Source organism: Nipponia nippon, unplaced genomic scaffold, assembly GCF_047370975.1.
Source record: "Nipponia nippon isolate SJK-2023a ecotype South Korea unplaced genomic scaffold, ASM4737097v1 scaffold_1, whole genome shotgun sequence".
NCBI lineage: Eukaryota > Metazoa > Chordata > Aves > Pelecaniformes > Threskiornithidae > Nipponia > Nipponia nippon.
In genome coordinates this window covers 85,129,522-85,150,991 of record NW_028262290.1, presented here as the reverse complement: position 1 = coordinate 85,150,991, position 21,470 = coordinate 85,129,522, and the positions used below count along the sequence as shown (strand labels likewise).

Below are 21,470 nucleotides of genomic sequence, written 5' to 3'. Positions count from 1 at the left end.
AAATTTTTAGGATCAAGAAACATTTGCACTATGTTGTGTGCAGGTTTTGCCTTGTCCTTAAATGTCCTCTGGAGGGGGGGTGTGGGGGTATGCATGGGGTGTCTGGGTGTGTGTGTGCGTGTGAGATGGAGAGGGGAGGAAAGAAAAAATATTTGATTGGATTTGATCACCATCAATTGCATTCTTGTTTTTATTACTCAATTTCCTAAATTAAAGTCTCTGACACCACCCTCCCCCTTTTATCTCAGGAAAATTTTCAACTTCTATGTATTTTTAGAGGGAAGAAAGAAATGCATTTGTATAAAAGTACATTAGAATCTAGTGATTGGTTTTTAAAAGGGACTATGCAATCTGTGTAGAGTATAGAGTTCTTGCCAATAGAAAATAGGTGTAGAATAAGTATATTTTAAAAGGGCAATGTTCCAAGTAGAAAGTCTTCTTAGATGGTTAGTATCAAAGGTTTCTCCAGGCTCATTTACACCCTCCTTTCTGTAGTGGGCATCCCTGTTCCAACACACAGACTTTTGCAGTAGAGGATTGCCAAAATAGCTCTGCTTGCATCTATCTTTTCCAAACAGCAATGACCTTTTTTCCTTTCCTCAGTTTAGGACGTCATTCCATGTTTACAGTCTTAGGTAATACTGGAGTTTACCAGCTATTTTGACTTCTTGAACAGTTTTCATTGCACATCTTACCCAAGAAAGAGCTGGGGGAGGAGCTGGTGGCTACAGAGCAAATGGAGATAATTAGAAGTAGATACAGGCAGAGGAAATAATGAAACAAGGTCCTAAAATATATTGCATAATGAAAAATTATGTGAAGATAAAGATATAGGATGGATAACTATACCGTTGTGCATGCAAGGAAGGGTTACTATCTTGGAACATTTAGCAATGTTTTCCGTCCAGATATGCACTGCAATATAGCATTTAAATTGATCTACTAGCAATAAATAAATTGAACAGTAAATTTTTTTCAGCCTGTGAAATTGACTATGGAATAAGACTTAGAATCTCAAAGTATATCACAGGGTGAATATATCAATTTAGGGATGTTAAACATTCCTTGACATTTAAAACTTTTTTACTTCCTTCTCTTTTCTTTCTCTACCTTTTTTTTTATTGTATATGGATGGGAAATTAAGAAAGGGAACCAGTCACTTCAGAAAACAACTTTTCAATGTCTGTATTGCTGTGAAATTAAGATCACAGCAGTCCTAGTGAATGGATAGCCCTTGTTCTTGCATGCTCTGTGAGGAGATAGCAATTACTTCATTTTAAGGCTAGACTATCTTGCAATTTGTTAAGCTTCTTTTGCTTCTGATTTCTTTACCTATGTCTGTGAATTTACAAATATAACTTTCCAAATCATTGTAAGTTCATTAATGCAAGCTATTGAAGTGTTTTAAGAAAAGAGAAGATGTACAGTTGAGGCTCAGATGCATAGGATACTGAGGAGCAAATCAGCACCAAGGAACAAATACTTCTGATCCATACTGCCATGTTGAATTTAGCTAGGAGTATACAGCAGTTCTTGCAGTACATGAGCTAATGCATTTCTTGATCTTTCATGTGGTTTCATATGTAATATCACATAATTTGTGCAAGTGTATGAATTCTTGAAGTGTCACGGAGTTAATAACACTGAGTTACTGAAGCAGTAAGGTCTTAATTTATTGCTAAAATATGAATTATCATACTGCTTGTTAGGAATGGGACATAACTGCCTATCGAACTGAATAAATAATTTCTCCCAGATGTGCTTGTAGTGAGTTGTTGTCAACTTTTTCATCCTCTCTGAAGCAAACTAGCTTTCAGCTAGTTACAAGCTGAAGCAGATTGCTAGATCACATGGACTTGTAGACTGACTCTGTCTGGCATCTGGTATTGGATATGATTCAAGAACACTGTTAAAGTTTCTGCATAGATTTACGCAATGTATTTCACAATAGTCTCCATCTTGTTATTCATATTTGATTTTTTTATCAGTCATTTCCTCTGCCATATGTGTTATTGTTTGCACACATTAGCAAGAATTACACGATGATGTGTCTTTATCTGCCATCACAGAAAAATATTCATGATTTTCTGCACTAACAGAGTTTGCTGCAAGAAATCATTAATTTTACACTTGGGATAGATTTGCCCAAAGATCTGACAGTAAACTCGCTGTTACTTAGCTAGTGAGAATAACAGCACAGATTTGAGCAAAAGTAGAAATGAATCCCAAACATTTCCAAACCTTTGTGGCATTTTTAATATTCAGGATTTACAGAAAAAACAACAGTAAGAAAAATCCATGTGAATACAATCATTTGTACCACCCTGTTGCAGTAAACTCAAGTAATTCTCAAATGTAAACATACTGGAGGAATTCAGGTAAGATTTGAGCACTTGTTCTCGTGCCCTGTAGTTTTGCTCAAATAGCAGAAGAGCAAGAATTAGAAAATAAGTGCAAGCAAAAAGGAGAAACGGGATACAAAACCAAAACTACTGCTGGATACAGTGTCAGAAAAACTAGTCTCTCACAAATCTTCTGTATGTTTTTCAGCACAAAAAAATAAATGTATTTTCTTCCAGTGAAATACAGCTTGTAACATATAAATCAGAGACACACTAGCAAGCACTTTAGCTTAAACTGCTTTCTGGAAAATTTCAGGCATTGAAAGTCAGGATTATTTTCTAGGGTTGTGCAAGTCCAACCAATGCTAGTTCCTCTCTCTCTGTCCTTGCATCTGAATCTCAGTATTGCGTGCCTTTTATTGTTGGAGAATTTAGTTCATTTTAAACTAAATCAATCAGCTATTTCCCTACATTAATTAGACACTTTGTAATGTTGAATTGCCCCACAAATTGTATAGCTCAATGTGGGTTACAACTAAGCATGCATTTGCCCATTGTCCACCGATGACATTTAAGAAGCCTATATCAAAATCAGCAGATTAGCATGATTTGATGAATAAATACAACGTGACAGATCCCAGCTAATGCGAAGCAATACAACTCTGCTTAAATCAATAGAATGGTTCCTAGGTTATACTAGCTGAGTGATATTTGTGAAGCACAGTAAACACATCTATAGCTGTAGAATTGCTAATGCTGCCAGTTATAAAGCTTTTTTTTTGCTCCAGTACATTTGAAAAAAGCTATGCTTATGCCTGTCTTTGTATTTCACTCTTCCTTTCTTTTGCTTTTTTCTTGTTGTATTTTTTAACTTTTTCCCCAGCTAGGGGAAGCAACTATAATTATTTCTCTCTAGTATAATCCAAGTGCTCAGATAGCTCATGCAATGCAGGCTGATTTGTTAATAGTTGAACATAAACCCTTCAGCTGGTGATCAGAAAGACACTCAACCATCTCAACTTTAGTGCCAAATCTGATGACAGGAGATGGGAGTACAGACAATATTCTTGGCACGGTTCCCTGTTTACAAATCACTGCTTCGAAACCACATTCTTTTGCTCTGCGATATTCTTGCTTCCAGGAGTATGGAACAAGGTAGACTTCATAATAAAGCCCAAATATATTTTATTTAATACAGGCACACAAGTAATAAAATAGTGTGGTTCCCTCTGTAAAGTTATAACATTTTTCTTTGAGCTTTCTCATCATAATTTTGATTTTTTTTTTCACTCCATGTGTGTCTATAAGCCTCTATATGATAATGGAAGTAGAATACTAGGTTTTAACTGAGCAAGGTATAATGGAACAGCAGGAAGCTTGCGAGCCACTTACTTAAATTAAAATGATGAGGAAGAAATAGACATTAATTATCTTAGGCTGCATTATCTTTTCATTTTGCAAGCAAGGAAATATTTAACACCCCAGGAGGAAAAGAATTAACTTCCTTTGAATCTTTCCACAGTGAACCAGTGCTCAAGAAGCAAAATGCTTTACTTTGGACTGGAGAGATAATTTTAAATCACATGCAGGGAGCATCTAGATGAAAGATCAGAATCTAGTATATTCACTGAGCAGAAATGATGAGGTGAAAAAGTAGATAAAGAAGAGAATATGTTCATGTTCGCTCTGTCCCACAAACCATGACCTCTTCCACAGTCACAAGGACCTATTTTCAATTTCAAGGCAATAGCTATAAATGTTAATAATTGCCTTTACCTCTTTCTCTGTAGCTTAGCTTCTTGCCCCATTACCAAAACCATTTAGTTTCTCAGTAATTCATTTTCTACATAATCTCCTTTCATGTCCCATGTTCCCTCTATTGTGTTTCACCTTGGGCAGTACATCATGTAAATAAAGCTTATATCCATAATCGCTTTACTATACTGCTTAAGGGAATTCACTCTTGAAAACTTCATTCCAACCTGTGTCCATTGTAGTAGATCTTTTTAGTCCTCATTAGATGGGACAAGCGGGAGAATATTTTAAAAGATATTTCAGCATCAGTGATGTAACCTTGAGTGTCTATTTAAAACTTTTAGATGTATTTAAAGAATGAGCATGAAATAAATAAAGGCATTTGAGAAAGAAGTTCATCATACTGTATTTTGATTTCAAAAATTTTGGCATTTGAAATAGTTTTTAAGGCCATATTATAGAAGTATAGACACTGATCAAATGGACAAAAATGTCCAAGAACTTGTACTCAAGTATTTTTCAAATTAGAAATAGAGATTTAACATACTAACAGCCTGGAAAATGTGTATATTGGTATTTAAGGCAGAAATAATTGAGTTAAGGCAGGAATGATTGAGTTCTGTATTCTTCCAATGAGCAAGAGGACTCCTAGCTTCTCTGTCCTGGTTTTGGCTGGGATAGAGTTAATTTTCTTCCTAGTAGCTGGTGTAGTGCTGTGTTTTGGATTTAGGATGAGAAAAATTCTGATAACACTGATGTTTTAGTTGTTGCTAAGTAGTGCTTACACTGGTCAAGGGCTTTTCAGCTTCCCATGCTCTGCCAGGTGCACAAGAAGCTGGGAGGGGGCACAGCCAGGACAGCTGTCCCAGACTGGCCAAAGGGCTATGCCATACCATAGGATGTCATGCTCAGTATATAAGCTTGGGGGAGTTGGCTGGGGGTGGTAATCACTGCTCAGGCATGAGCTGGGCGTTGGTTGGCAGATGGTGAGCAATTGTATCACTTTTTTTTTCCTGGGTTTTGGTTTGGTTTGTGTGTTTGTTTTTTTTTCCTTTTCACTATTATTATTATCATTATTATCATTATTGTCAATATTTTATTTTATTTCAATTATTAAACTGTTCTTACCTCAATCCATGAGTTTTCTCACTTTTGCCCTTCCAATGCTCTCCCCCATCCCACCAGGGAGGTGGGTAAGCGAGCGACTGTGTGGTGCTTGGTTGCCAGCTCAGGTTAAACCACGACATTCACACTATCCACAATGTGACTATCTCAGAAAGGACAGAAACAAATGGCCAAATATTTGTGTAAAAAAGGTAGTATTTTTAGTTCTGTTTAGCATTTACTGTAATTAAGAGGTGTGTATCATCTTTTTTAAACCAGGTTTGACTTTGAGTTTGAGTTTAGGATTCCATCAAGCTCTTGTGTGTGAAATGAAAATTAAATAGTTCCCTTCTACTTCTCTGGAAGCCAAATCCCTGTGAAAGCTTTTGACACTCTCTCGTGTCATCTCATGTTTGTTTGATGTGGTTATTGGTGGTTTTCCATCCTTGGCCTTAAATTTCAGTTTATAACAAAACCTAAGCCCTGCTTCATAGCAGTTTTAGTAGTGAACAGTATTCATGGGAGAAAGCAGATAGAATTCTGAAATGCTCTCTGTGCTGGGTACTAGATGGGGGTAAAAATATTGGATAACATGCTACGTACATTTTTTCCATGCAGTTAGAGGCAGTTAAGGACTTATGAAATTGGTTCCTCTAATGCCTTTTATTACATAAAAGAAAAAAATAAAATCAATAATTGCCTTCCAGACTAGAAAAAGCTATTAATGTTCTTTTCCTCTTTTTTTTTTTTCCTTTTTATTCTCAAGCTTCATTCTGACTTGGACAAGGGAGTGGGCACTGTTAAATATACACTTTCAGGAGATGGTGCTGGCACAGTTTTTACCATTGATGAGACCACAGGAGACATTCATGCCATAAGGAGCCTAGATCGAGAAGAAAAACCTTTCTACACACTCCGGGCTCAGGCTGTGGATGTTGACACCAAGAAACCGCTAGAGCCTGAATCAGAGTTCATCATCAAAGTGCAGGACATTAATGATAATGAACCAAAGTTCCTGGATGGGCCTTATGTCGCCAGTGTCCCAGAAATGTCTCCAGTGGGTGAGTAAGAAGCCTTAAACACTTGATAACTAATTGTGTATTACTTAATTGTCTCAATGTGCATTTCCTGCTGAGGAAAGAAAGAGAAGACTGAAATGAAAATATAACTTCTAAAACTTATTACTAGAAATGTCTCGCTCTGTGTGTAGAAATATACAAATTACAGTTTTGTTTTAGCTTTATTTGCTTAATTAGAAACTCATTCTCCTGCAAAATGAGTGCTTGTGACTTTAAGTCTCTGAGGACAAGAGGAGGAAAAAAAAAAGATATTCAAGGCAGGTCCAGGGGTTCTGTGTACCCCCAAACCTGTTATTTCACATGATTAAGTGCGTTCACCTCTCTTCCTAATTTACATTGACTGTTTGCTGTACAGAATTAGATGGTATCTAATTTAGTAGATGAATTTAGTAGATGAATTTAGAATTAGATGGTATCTAATTCTGTATGGCATCTTACCATTTACCGCTCTTGTGTCTGTGGCTGTTAAACTCCTACAGCATTTGCACGATCCCCTAATTATGAATTAGGGGACAATTCTTTATTGAAGTCCTGCTACACTGTGGGTGCTGAAAGTAATGATTGCCATCACCTGGCTCTCCACAATGCAAGAATGGGAGTCAGAGAGGCTCAGCAAGACTGGCTCAATGTCTCAAAAACCTAATGTCCAAGAAAATATTGAGTGCATTGGATTCTTAAGTCAAAAAAAATAGGGGAGTGACTGAAAACATCGTAAGTTTTCAAAAAGCTAGTGTACAGGGGAGAGAATAATTTTCTCTCCAAAGAAAGGTGGACTGTAGTAAGGATACTGAAGTACTGGAATAGGTTTTTGTTTGAAGAATTTTCACAACACGATAGACATTTGCCGGGAAAGACATAAAAAGCATTGATCCTTCTTTGGAGCAGGAGAATAGACTAAATGGTCCCTTCGGGTCTCTGCCTGATGGCTAATTCTGCAGTGGTCCTGAGCAATGTGTTTGCAACACAAGCACACTCCTTGTGTCCTGCTGCCAGATGGCAATTTGGGCTTCCCTGTGGGCACCAGAAATTAATTCGTTCTGGGCTGGGAGGCCTTTAACTTCCCAGTGCTAGTTTCAGCTTATTGCCATTTTCTCTCCTAAGCTGTCTTTTCCCAGTACTTCAGAAGCCAGTACTAGTCATTTAATACTTGCTGTAGTTGCTAACAGTTTTGGAAGTTTTGTGACTCTGAAATGTGCAGAGGCACCCTGTTGCTCTTTCAGCAATGCAGCTCAGATGGTGATGTTTTGAAAGACAATCCAGGAGGCAACTAGCTATCTACACAAGGTACTATATGGAATTAATGAGGTAGTATTTTAAATTTTGTGATAAAGAGTGGTAGAATGTGATAAAATGTGATATGAGTAGACATGTAGAGATGATCATGTTGATGTCATACACGTGTAGAGACGAGTTCACTATACTCACCCATAGAGGCACATCTATAGATTCATTATACAGATGCACTATTGCTGTTGCCCCTATTGAGATGCCTAGTAATATTACTTACGGTTATATTACTTATAGATGGAAAACATTTGTTATATTTTCAAGTCTATTTCTGTGGCAAGTTCAGAATAAAATTTTTTCACCAGTGAATGTATGGTTAGTTGTTAAATTGGTTTTAATACTTGATCAGAGAGAAATATGTAAAATATTGGAATGCAGTGCATGCATTCTTTCCCTCCTCTGTTGCTCTCCCTCCATCTTCCTTTCTTATTTTCATAAATATATGTGTGCAGTAGCAGACAAAATGCTAACAGTGGTTTTATTTCATGGGAAACTCTTCAAGGCATGCAATGCATTGTGGCTTTTACATTGACTGGGAGTTGCATGACTAAATGAGATGCAACTGAGTATGCTATGTCATGCATACAGCAGTTTAAAAGAAATGCTTTTCAATTTATTCTCCTTTGGAAAAACAGTAATTGATGCCATGGCAAAAATGCATGCTCTTGATCTTCACTTTATTCAGTCACATTCAATACTTCTAGAAGATTTATTCGTAACAGTTTTTATTTTCCTCTATAAGAAAAATAAAAGATGGAGGAAAATTGATCAGAAAAGACAAGGCAAGGAAGTAGTGCCCAAATGGAGGCCTAACTCCGATTAGTGGTTACTAAAACAGATAACAATTTTTGCTATTGGGTTATCTTGCAGCAAAAATACCCAGAAATGCCTTCTGTCACCTGTGATATGCCAGGAGATTGTGCCTTCTCTGATGTACGTCTCCTACTCTCTTGCTCTGTCTTACCCATGCTTTTGCTACGTTATGCAAGCATAATTTCTCAGAGGATCTAAAACTGCTGCTCCCTATCATCAGTACCATTTAGTTGCACCTATAGAGTTGCCTAGACCTACCACTCACTGCCTGAGGCTGACATTGAAAATCACTTTGATTTTTTAGCTGGTGCAGCATATGGTTGCCTTGGCTTAGGCAAAAACCCTGATAAACTCTTCCTCTTATCTATTTTTTTTACACTTTCATTTTCTAGTTGCCAGTTTTCAATTCCCAAATGTCCTAAACTTCACTTATTATATTTTTGCAACAGCATTTATTACGAACTGTACTCATGGACACTGTTTCCATTGTAGGAAATGCACTACAACATGACTTTTTTCCTCCTTACTAGTCATGTCTATGAGCCTGACAAGCTTTTGTGACTAAAGACTTGATGTCTTTTATTGTCGCATGACATACACATGCAAAGGTTTACCCAGTTTGGTAGTTTATCCTAAGGTTATTGATAATAAGGAGAAAAATATGGATGCCAGAGTTCATGTTGAAAGGGGAATAGAGGGGTAGAGAAGTAAGCCATAGGAGAGGATTGCATGGGGGTGGGAAGTCTCGGGAAGAAAAATTTCCTTCCGACCCCTTGCACACATTTTAGAAATTTTCATGGCCGCACTGTTCTCAGTTTTGTGACATCTCTGACCTTCGTACTAATTGCTGTCACTGAAGCTTTCATGGCTGAGAAGATGTTGTAGTATTCATCCCCTGATTCAGAGTTCCAGTCACAGAGTTAGAATAAAATTGCATGTCAATGATAAAGTTGGACCTTGGTGATTTTTTACTGGAAAAGGTACAAAAAGATGGAAATTCGTAGGATCCTCAATATCTGGTTTTCTGCACATAGATATGATTTAGACATATCTGTCATATCCAAGTTTTTCATGGTAGATTTTGTAAGAACTTTGTTGTGTTATTTTCCATGCATGTTTTAGGTGGAAATTTATTTTTTCCCTTCAAATTCACTTTGAGAACCTATTAAAATTTATTCTGCAGTTTCTGTACATGGGAGTTTATTTGTTTTTCCCTCTCATCAATACCACTCCTTAAAAAAGATTATGGTAATGCATACCTTTTAGCTTTTACTAAAGAAGAGATAATTTTAGGTTTGCCATTTTTACTTGGTGGTGCGTTCTTTACTGGTAGCCAGATTCCTTCATATGCCTTTTACTAAGAAAAAAATGTTAGCAGGATGTTTAGTGTGTTCTAAAACTCTAATTTAAGCCCACTACAAACTAAGACACCTACCTGTTTCATGCCAGAGGCTTGAATAGCCAGCTAGCCTCGCTCCTTCCACATATGCACTGTAATCTGCTCATGTATGATGGACAGGATAGTCAATCACAGATTCAAACAGAAAAGATGTTCTCTTGAAAAGCCCCTTGCTTACCGACGAGTGTAACATGCAGGCTACTGTACCCATCTATGACTTCCATTATTTCTGATACTTTCTAAGTGTGCATAGTTTCCGTATTGTTGTGGAAGGATATTGATACCTCCAAAGCTGACAGTGTATGGCTCACATAATAAATTGGGTGCAGAATACTTTATAGTGAAGAATTTCTTTTGGAAAAGACAATGACATGAAATTCTCTGCAGAGAAACTCAGCAGATGGAGTCAGATTACAACGCAGAACTAATATTTTAAGAACAGAGATTGCTATGCTGTTATCCTATGCCTGATAAGTGACTTATAAAAGCTTAAGGGCTAGACTCCTAATATTTTTTTTTTTATATTGGATTAGTTTTATCAATATCTTTATTTGAAAATATTTTCATGATTTAATAAGAGTTCCAAAATGTAGAACAAACCAGAAATGGAAATTTATGCATAAAGACTGAAAAGGGGGCTGTAATTTCCCCATTTGTAAGTTAGTATTAGCAAAATATGTTGTCCTTAAGTATAATTTAATCAACTGTGTTGTTGCTTCTGGCAGCTGTGCCAGTTTTTGTTGCAATATAGCTCACGTAAGCATGCAAATATATGGTGAGTTTAAACCAAGGTTATCCCCTTATTAAAACTATCAGTCCAGATGACTGCGAATAGGAGCATACCAGCATTAAACACACATTCAAGGGAAGATATATTTTTATACATTTATACATAAAAATGTGCACAGAAATACATCTGCATTTCTCATGCATTTCTTTCACTGACTATGCTGATTTTAATTGATCATATCTATCACATGTGACAAATTTATAACTTCTACTGTCACAGTCTACTAATTGTTTTCTAAGGTATTTCCATTATTCCTCTATGCTTATACACAGACCAGCTAGGGCTGTACTAAACCTATCAATTCCATAACATATAGATTCCATATGTTCTTTCCTAGGCAATTTCATTTCATACCTTTCCACTAGATTAACTCTTTATTGCTTAGGGGGGCTCTACAAACTCCAGATCACCTTGGCAATTATTCTGCCTTTTTGGTTATTTATTAATAAGTAATGGAATATGTTCACAGTAAATAGCTGTATTACTGATTAGACTTCAATATTCTATTTGAAACTGCCTCAATTATAACACTATGTTGTAACACTGAAATGGTCAATGATACTAGAAAGTAGACATCAGGTTATTTTTACTGCATATCCTCCCTAGTGCAAGGCAGCTGCTTGAAGAGTGGTATGGATTTGCTTCCCATGGTACTGGCAGCCTAAAAATAGTCTCTATAAGTTTTCTGGCAGTTTTCCTTCTGAAGTGAATACTTAATTGGCTTATATTTAAACATTGGCTTATATTTAAACATTGACAAAGGCTTATATGTACATTCACAAATGGAACATACATCTAATACATGACAGAATCACAGAACCACAGAGTCACAGAATGGTTGGTGTTGGAAGGAACCTCTGGAGATCATCTAGTCCAAGCCCTCTGCTAAAGCAGGTTCACCTAGAGCAGGTTGCATAGGATTGCATCCAGGCGGGTTTTGAATATCTCCAGAGAAAAAGAAGCTACAACCTCCCTGGGCAGCCTGTTCCAGTGCTCTGTCACCCTCAAAGTAAAGAAGTTTTTCCTCATATTCAGATGGAACTTCCTGTCTTTCAGTTTGTGCCCGTTGCTCCTTATCCTGTCGCTGGCCACCACTGAGAAGTGTCTGGCCTCATCCTCCTGACACACACCCTTAAGATATTTGTAAGCATGGATAAGATCCCCTCTCAGTTTCCTCTTCTCCAGGCTAAACAGACCCAGCTCTCTCAGCCTTTCCTCATAAGAGAGATGCCTCCGTCCCCTAATCAACTTTGTAGCCCTCCGCTGGACTCTCTCCAGTAGTTCCTTGTCTTTCTTGAACTGGGGAGCGCAGAACAGGACACATCACTCCAGATGTGGCCTCACCAGGGCAGAGTAGAGGGGGACGATAACCTCCCTCGACCTGCTGGCCACACTCTTCCTAATGCACCCCAGGATACCATTGGCCTTCTTGGCTGCAAGGCCACATTGCTGGCTCATGGTTAACCTGTTGTCCACCAGGACTCCCAGGTCCTTCTCCACAGAGCTGCTTTCCAGCAGGTCAACCCCTAACCTGTAGTGGTGCATGGGGTTATTTCTCCCTAGGGGCAGGACCCCACACTTGCCTTTGTGGAACCTCATTAGGTTCCTCTCCACCCAACTCTGTAGCCTGTCCAGGTCTCACTGAATGGCAGCACAGCCTTCTGGTGTATCAGCCGCTCCTCCCAGTTTTGTATCATCAGCAAACTTGCTGAGGGTACACTCTGTCCCTTCATCCAGGTCACTGATGAATAAGTTGAACGAGACCGTACCTAGTACTGATGCCTGGGGAACACCGCTAGCTACAGGCCTCCAACTAGACTCTGTGCTGCTGATCACAACCCTCTGAGCTCTGCCATTCAGCCATTTCTCAATCCATCTCACTGTTCACTCATCTAACCCACACGTCCTGAGCTTACCTATGAGGGTGTTATGGGAGACAGTGTCAAAAGCCTTGCTGAAGTCAAGGTAGACAACATCCACTGCTCTCCCCTCATCTACCCAGCCAGTCATGCCAGTAATGCCATCATAGAAGGCTATCAGATTGCTCAAGCATGATTTCTCCTTGGTGAATCCATGTTGACTACTCCTGATAACCTTCTTCTCCTCCACATGCTTAGAGATGACATCCAGAATGAGCTGTTCCATCACCTTTCCAGGGATGGAGGTGAGGCTGACTGGTGAGGCTGACGTATCCATCTATGTAGTTTCATGTGAAAGGATTACGATGTGCAGAAAACTAACCTGATGAACTGGTGGGTAGGGACCTGCATTCTGGTTGGGCATAGCTTAGTACCGTGTGCCTGAGTTTAGCCTGAAGCTTACACTGAGCAGAGGCTGGGGAAGGAAGGACTATAAAGCATTGGAGCAAATACTAAGCAATCCTTTCCTTCATATAGATTCCTAGCTTCTGGCGATATCTTTTAAGGACTTCCAAAAGCATACCCAGGCTGTTGCGGAAGATATTACTTTGGGAATCTGTAGAGGCCAGAGAGATTTTTGGATGGTATTACATACACTCATGGAGAGATAACTGGCAATATATCTGTCAGCCCCTGTCTGCAGCCCCTCCATCTCTACCCTGGTGTCCAGGCTTTTTTCTCATGTTATGGAGTCCTTAGAGACAATGATGGGAATTGGATGTCATATTCAAGATACAAATATCTTGGATATTCTTGTTTATTCTCTTGTTTATTCTCTTGTTTATTCTCTTTCCCTTATCTAATAATTCCCATCAATCATTTTCCCTTTTTTGTCCTCTGTTGATGATTGAGATGAAAACTTTGGAGGATTTTCCATAGTGATCTCAGGATCAAGAGTTAACGGGTAACTGAGCTACAGCCCGCCTCTGTGAAAGTACTGATAGGGTATTTTTTTCCTTTGTATTTCTCAGTGTGAAATCCCCTATCCCCAGTTACTTGTTATGTTAAGATTCCCCTGTAACACTTTGCAGTCAAGCTTTCATTTTGTCAAGCTGTCATCTGCTTATATATTCGCTTTTACTGGCAACCTGTGAGTTCAGATCCAAGTGAGATGCCAGTGGCAACCCACCTCTCATATAAAGACTGGCAACTTCTTCCAACCATTTGATTTCTACTTTTATTTATCTGTTATCTTAGAAAAGGCTGTTCTCTCTTAATCTATCTTTTTTTTTTAAAAAAAAAGCCTTTGCTTAGGAACCTTGCTGAAAGATTTTTGGAAATTTAGATACTGTTTATCTATGCAAGTAACCTAGAGCTCTATACTCACTGATTCACCCAATAGTTTTAACAGGTTTTGTGAAGAGCCGCTTCCCTTCACAAAACTGTACTGACTCTCCCCTTACAGGGTCACATCCACATGTCCTCTAATTTGGTACTCTATTACAGAATGTACAAATTTGTCCATCGCCTAGGTCAGACCTGGTGCCCTAGGTCATACAGACCACTTTCAGAAAAATTCATGTCCCATCACTACTGCACAGATCATCAGACTAAGTTTTATAACCACTAGAGAAAGGTGAGTTTTAAGGAAGGAGCAAAAGGAAAGGCAGGTTTTGGCTGCTTAGCCTTTTGTCAAAAATTTTTTCCCCCTGTATAAGGGGCATTGCACAAAAATACAAAACAAAACGAAATAAAAATAAAAGAACACCACTGAGATGTTGAGAGAAAATTACAAGTAGGCAGTAAATGTTTTTGGAAAAAAAGTGTTTCTTGACATTATGATAGATCACTAGGCAACCTAGGCAGTTTCAACTACTGTGAAAAACCTTACTGACAAAACCCTTTTAGATCAAAAGGGAGGAAGAAAACAATGCAGAGAATCAAGGCTTGCTTCGTTAAAGGATTGTGGCTATTGTCATACTCACTGCAAGTTTCATTTCATACACCCTGGCTGTTGGAAATTGTCAGGAAAACAAGGAAATTTGGCAAATACTGTTAGCTAGGAGAATCTATGTAAAATGAAAGCTGTGACAGACAGGACCCTATAAACATGCACACAGCAAAATGTCTGAGAAGCTTTTGCTATTAAAAAGGTGAGACACTGGATAAATGTTTTCTGCTAGCTGGTTTCACAGTCCCAAAATGTCAGTGTCAGTGCCAAATTCATGCAAAGCATTTGAGTCTTTCTTCATGTATATCTAAGCCTACTTTGTTATGTTTAACTGGAAGTGGGCAACTCATGTCACAGCAAGTAAAGCCATTATGTTCCTATCCACACACTGATGTTACACTGACTTTACTCCAACTCAGTAGCACAAATTAAGTAACATTTTATATTTCATCACACCCAAGTCTCTTGATGCAGACCCCTCTGTTACGTTAACCAACCAATGCTTTCATTATTAAAATTAAGCTATTTGGTTTTCCCCTAAATTTATATTTTGGTCATTTTAATGGTGCTGAGTATTAATTCTTTTAGTATAAAAGGAGAAGCTTTGTAATTATTGGTACTGTCTTGTGGTTTGTATAATCATCTTTAGGTTCAAGATATGTTGTATTAGAGTTGTTTGGATTACGTGTTATTTTTTTGTCAATGATACTATTGCTGAGGGAAAGGTATTGGCATGTTTTAGTGTAGTATTGAGAGATGTAGGGGTTGTTTTTATACAGGCACATAGCATCTCTAAACATAAAACATGTATTGATACTTATTTTAGTAGTCACTGATCAGCTATAAATGTTAAAAATTAACAAGAAGTTGCTTTTTTCTTACCACAAAATGACTCTGAACATTAAATATCTTTTCAGCAAGAGCTGTTCTTTTGGCCACCAAGCGGTTTTAAACCTTAAACATATTTTAAAAGTATTACTGTTCTCAGCCACTGAGTGACTGTAAACATTAAATATGTTTTATAAAAGCTGCTTTTCAAGCCACTGCCTGCATGGCTATGAACATCATTTTTCTTTAAAGTTGCTTTCCAGCCACTGGGCTACTTTTTTCTTATAAGCTCCGTTCTATTTATAATTTTTCACAGAAGAAAAAAATGCAAAGTTTCACTGGTACAAGGAGGCTCTTCATAAAGACACTGCAGGTGATGAGAACAGGCCAAAATTAAAATGGATTTTTATGGATATTTTGCATGGACAGTTTGTACATATCTAGTGTTCTTCTCCTCCACTTTTTGTGTATAACTCTGCAGTAAACCAAACTAATAAAAGCAGACATGAGTGATATTTTTTACTAACATAACTGGTCTAAGAAATCAGTCACTGATGGATTGTGTGAGTCAATCAAGTCATCGTCAGCCCTAGAGGAGGACAAAACAGACGGCAAAATAGTCTCAAGATTGCTAAGCAAATGGGAGTCACTAAACCAAATATGATTAAGGGCTTTAATTCTGTGTGCAGAAATAACTCCATGTGGCAAATTAGCTGTAATCCTAGGAAGGCCTGAAGTGATAAGAAAAGCATCCGTGAGAATCTGGCTTAACAAAAGCTAAGAGAAAAAACATCACTGATCACAAATATTCTGTTAAGGACAAATAATTCTCTGTTTAGAGAAGCCCATAAGGCTTAAAGTCTACAGCAAAGACACTGCACATAAAAATAATACCTTAGGAAAAAAAAATATGTAAAACAGAAGTCTAAAAATACCTGCAGAATGAGGAACAGCACGTACTAAAGTATCTTCAAGTGGCATGTCAACCAATTATAAGTGTATCTGTCTGTCGACCTTGGATTTAATGAATCCTAGATACTTAATGTTTCTCCTTCTTTGTAGTAAAGAACAGCATAGATGGTCAATCCAGCCCAATGTCTATCCCATACACAGCAGATATTTCCTAACTAAGAAACAATTGAAGATCTTATGGGAACATGAGCCTGATGTCCTTCCAGCCTGTGATCAACAAGGGTCCTGGCAGAGCTGGTTGAAACCTTTCTGCAAGAGCCATTTTTGCTAAGTTTCTGTAGAACTGAAAGATGCAAACATGTAATTCTGTCAAAACTTTTTATGAAAAACCAGATGGCTGCCTGGTGAGTCATCCGCCAGGTTAGCTGGTGACTGGCAAATTAAACAGGTCGTTCCCAAATTAGTAGAGAAGCATTCTTTATATAAACCTGAAAAGCCAAGCACTAGCTGGCTGGGAACCCATAGGCCAGGCAGTCTTCTCTGGAGCTGGGAACCTGGCTGATTTGTCTGTTCCCTGATTTCTCTGCCGCACAGTTGACGACAAGGCAGGTTGCCATGCTTCCCAAACAAGCTAGTCAGCCTGCAAGCTGAACAGGTCATAACTATGTAGGAAGATCAATGGAAATGAAACAAACTGTCCTCTGCTAAAAACTCAGCAGTGCCGATATTGTTTTATGGAGTGCGCAAGTAATTTTCTGGAGTGAAGCAGAATGAAGTGAAAGGCCAAAATGATCTGAAATATCCCAGTAAAGCAGTATTCCACTGTCCAGACATCCTTACTTGCCAGTTATGTCTGGGGACCTTTTGTGCAGAAGCCAGCAGTAAAAGTGAAATCATTGAGGGTTAGAGAGAAGACTAGAAATAGAGATGGGTGCTGTTTTCAGGCAGGTGTGAAAGTAAAGAATGATAGCAGAGGAAGAGGAAAAGCTTTACAAACTGTACAGATTTCATTTCAGGAGCTACTGGAGAGAAATGTAACTTTTTTAATACTGCCTTGGACTTGATTCAGACTGGCACTCCTACAGACACTTCTATGGTTTCTGTTAACCGACCTTAAAACCATCCTTTTATTTTCATAAGAAGCTTAAAGGATATTAATTCATAAATAAATGACACTCAAGGTGTGAGTGAGACTATGGAGCAGTCTTGAGGGAACAGGGAAACAGCATGAAGCAGGAAAGGGTCTTCCAGCAAGGACTGCCTGACGCACCAGTCTGCACCAGTCATCGATGGAGAATGTTGCAGATGCCCTCAGAGGTATAATTTCAACTAGCCATTTGCATCTTGCTACACAATTGTTTGCAACTGATGATTTTCATTGGAAATAACTGGTTGACTGCTAGTCATCCCACTGAGGCTGGCATAATGTTTTGGGGATAGAGATTCTAACTGGTAAAGGATAATGTGAAACCCAACAGCCAATCCAGTAATAACTAGGTCTGGATATCCACAGCCAGAGAGTATCTCCTCAATCATATCCTTTGTTTTCCATCTGTGTTTATTGCTGTTAGTACAGCAAACATCAATTTTACTGTTTGTTCTGATCTAAAGGAGTATCCTAACTTATTTGAGATATAAGATAATTACGTAGCTAGGTTTCCCGTGTTGTAGGAGCATCACCTTAGAAGCCTATATATCCTCCTGTCTCTGTAAGTGGCCAGAAGCAGAGGCTAGGAGAAGGTTAAACACACATTTAGGTAGATTATCATGTCACAGTCTATTTGGGGGTAGGTTTTATCCAAGCACACCTTACTTATTTATTTTTTAACTCTGTTGTTCACAACTATGTCAAATACTTCTCTAATCCCTATTTTGTTAGGTCTAGAGACTGTACATTCTCTAAACTGATCATGTCATTCTATAAAGCATTTCCTTTTCCTATTTTTAACATTTTTTGACTGTCAGTCTGGAAGATAAAAGATGAATGGGAACAAATAACTTGGCTTTGGTATAGTCCTAACTACTGTATACATCTCTATGTATACATACATCTCTATGTATTCATCAACAGACGAAATCTTTAAAGTTCTATGTGGAAAACTTTTCGTGTCTCAATCACTTTCACTGCTTGCATCTAAGCCCCCTTTATTTTTGCTGTCCTTTTAGCAATGGTAATCAGTATTTTCAACAGTCTTGAGAGAATTCAGATGAGAAAGATGCTTGAAGGGCAGGTTCAGGTGCTCAAGCCTGCAATTTATGGTCTTGCAAGAGATGATACAGACACAGATGCTCAAATTATCAGCCCCACTTGCTACTTCTCTGGTTCAGTAGCTCCAAATTCACCCACTTTTTCTTGTTGCTTTCACTCCATATCACCTCATGCCTGAACACAAACCAAATCCCGTCACGCAGTTTTCAGCAGATGTTTGATAGTCCTGGGATTCTTTCATGGCTCTTGCATGTGATTCTGAATGAATCCTCTGTTCACAGATTTTAAGTCCTAAACCAATATTAATCACTGAGCATAATCCAGTGAGACATAGCACCTTGCTGTTCAAACAGCAAATGATCCCATGTGCCTTCGAAAGATCATCCAGTTGCTAAAACAGCAGGGTGGGGGGGAATCTTCCCCTGGTTGAGTAGAAAAAATAGCTTTACTATGATACATTAAAGAACTGTATTTGATAATTTTATTTGCAGTACTGGTGAGAGAATAAGGAAAGGAACTGTTAACATTTGTGGAGGGGAGGCAGTGGCTGAACACATGTAAATCGCTGCTTTTATTTGCCACAACCCAGATTCAAACACTGGTGTACTAGGAATTGCTCCAACATAAAAATAAGGGATAATCACTTCCTACATCAACTTTTCTTTGTAACAAATACAGAAAATCAAATTCTACCCTTTCCTTCTGAAGAAAATCTTTCATAAATGGTTTGAAAAGTGCCAAGATGTCAGACTGCCTGCCTGAATCAAAAGATGGCAGCAAGGCATCAGCTCCTTAAATTCCAAAATCCATGTGAAGCTGATAATTGAACTGGCAAGTTGTAAAGAAGGAATCCTTTCTTTGGGCCACTGCACAGCAATAAGAGATCTCTGAACTGCTGATTTAAAGGAAAGATATGGGATAAGAACTGAACCAGCACATCCTATTGATTTACTGTGGAGCTGAAGTTGTGGCAGTTCAGTAATACCTATGCTGCAATTGGATGCTTTATATTTTAACCACCTTTATCAATTTGCTTTGGGTAGCACAAGGGGACAGTAACAGTGACGACAGGATAGGTTTTATGGCAGCATAGTGCAAGAGACTTTGGTATACTAACTCACCAGCTACCTTGCAGGGATGTCCTAATGGTTCATTTCCAGTGCTACTGTTACCCAGACTGGTTATATTAAAGCCCACATGAACCTCCCTGCCCATGTTGCATATGTGTTTTATGATTTGAGTGTTGACTTACTTGTGGACACAGTGTGCATCATGTCAGTACTGCTGTCATCAACAGCAGAGGTTTTAGACTTGTTAGTAAGATCTTGTTAGTCAATGCTTTTCATCAGCACATTCTCATGCCAGGTTTGTAAAGGTAACTTGGCACTGAAAGAGTTTTATAGGCATCTTGTGGGTTTGGTTTTTTTCTTGATATAACTAAGTGCAGGGCACATAAATGGTTTTGAAAACCCTGGTCAGTCTTTAGACTCCCAAATAGCATTTAATAGCTTGAGTTGTACCACCAAGTTCCTGAAGCAATGCTGAGCATCCCTAATGTATAGGCACCTAAATTTTGCTGGCATACATTATAAAAGTGAACCAAAATGTTCTGGAAATTTGGCCAGGTGGTCCAAGCAATATCTCCAGATCCCAACCAGATCAGACACAGATCAAATTCAGCACTACTACAGTAGGTGATTTGGGGTATGCCATGCAGGGTTAGATGTCCACATGGATTTATATGTATAATTCCAAACGAAGTATCTTAGTACCTGCCTGAACCTGGAAAAAAGTAAATTTCTATAAAGTTGTTTCATGGGTGCCTAAAATGTCACCTAAGCCTGTCCCCAATCTGCTGGCACACAGAAGCATCTGAACTTTACACTGCTGAGCAGCTAGATGCCAATTAATGCCTAAGCACTGTCAGAAATCATAAAGTAGATAGACTTAATTCTTTTTCAGAAGACAGTCAGTGACATTTTCAGAGATCAGAGTTACATGCCATGCAAAATGTGGCTGGAAGAGAGGTTACATGGTTTTGATTTTGCAGCGATGCAGGTAGAAAACTCACACAAGATGCTGCAGATGCAGCTTTAATCCTTTCCTTTTTTGAAAATCCTCTTCTCGTGTTTTAACCACAAGGCCAGAGAGCCTTTCTTAGTCTTTCTCCCTGCTCCCTTTTTTTGGCCTGATGAATATTTAATGATCCTATATAAAACAGATCACCTTCCTCCCACTTCAAGAGAGTGATGGGTAGGAGATAAGCATTCAACCACCATATAACAGAAGATTGACTTAATCTGTACCTCATGCATCCACTGGGCATTCAGGAGGCACCATCATCTGCTTCCACATTTTGTCAGAATAAGGTTTGTTTAAGCTGTTAACACAGAAAGGGGTTCAAAATTGCTTTTGCCCAGTAAATAATTTCTGAGAAAGAAGGTATTTAGGATGCAACTTTTCTCATTGGTGTTTCTTACAGGCTACAGCACCTTTTCACTAATAAGCTCACTTGTATGGATCTTATTGTTAGTCATCTAAATAACACCAGGTAGAAAAAAAACTGCATCTGGGCTTATTGCATTTTGCAGTGGCTCTTTTTATGATTCATGCCCTCAGTATCTCTGTACTGTAGTTGTTGTGTATAAAAGCACTGTGTAATGTTGCTTCTCTGTTTTATATGTGTAGTCTTGAAGATGGTGAAAACTGAGAAGGAATATTCCTTGCAGAGCTTTTTTCTTAATGTATATATGTTACCAGAACTAATAAACCATAGACAAGGGTGTATGTGCAAGGGAACTGGGGGAAATTCACCTTAAAAAATAGTATGTCTTTTTTAATATGTTTGTGAAGGAGTCAGGAAAAAATATAAGTTGAGGAATAGAAAAAATATGGAATAAAAATATAGAAAGTAGCTCATAGGTGAATAACAGGATGAGTTTAATGCTCATTAAAAAATCCGAGCATGATTAGTGAGTTAAGATGATAACCATGTCATCTGTCTTTATGTATGTGGGAAGGAACATGTGTGGATTATGAAAATCCACTTGATAGCTTTTTCAACAAACCTTCGTAGTTGTGTGGTTATTCACTGTCTGACTCTCAGACCTAAATTCCAATGGCTGAAAAGTGCCTCATTTTC

The 21,470-nt window shown here is 38.3% G+C and overlaps 1 protein-coding gene across 4 annotated transcripts in view; it reads left to right on the top strand.

Moving 5' to 3' along the window:
* The window catches only part of LOC104015341 (cadherin-12), a 589,747-nt gene that overhangs the window by 449,769 nt on the left and 118,508 nt on the right, over positions 1 to 21,470 (top strand). For all 4 annotated transcript variants that reach the window (XM_087761238.1, XM_087761232.1, XM_087761247.1 and 1 more), the window contains one exon: positions 5,968 to 6,262. In XM_087761238.1, the coding sequence (XP_087617364.1) occupies positions 5,968 to 6,262 (295 nt within the window). The remainder of the gene's footprint in view (positions 1 to 5,967; positions 6,263 to 21,470) is intronic.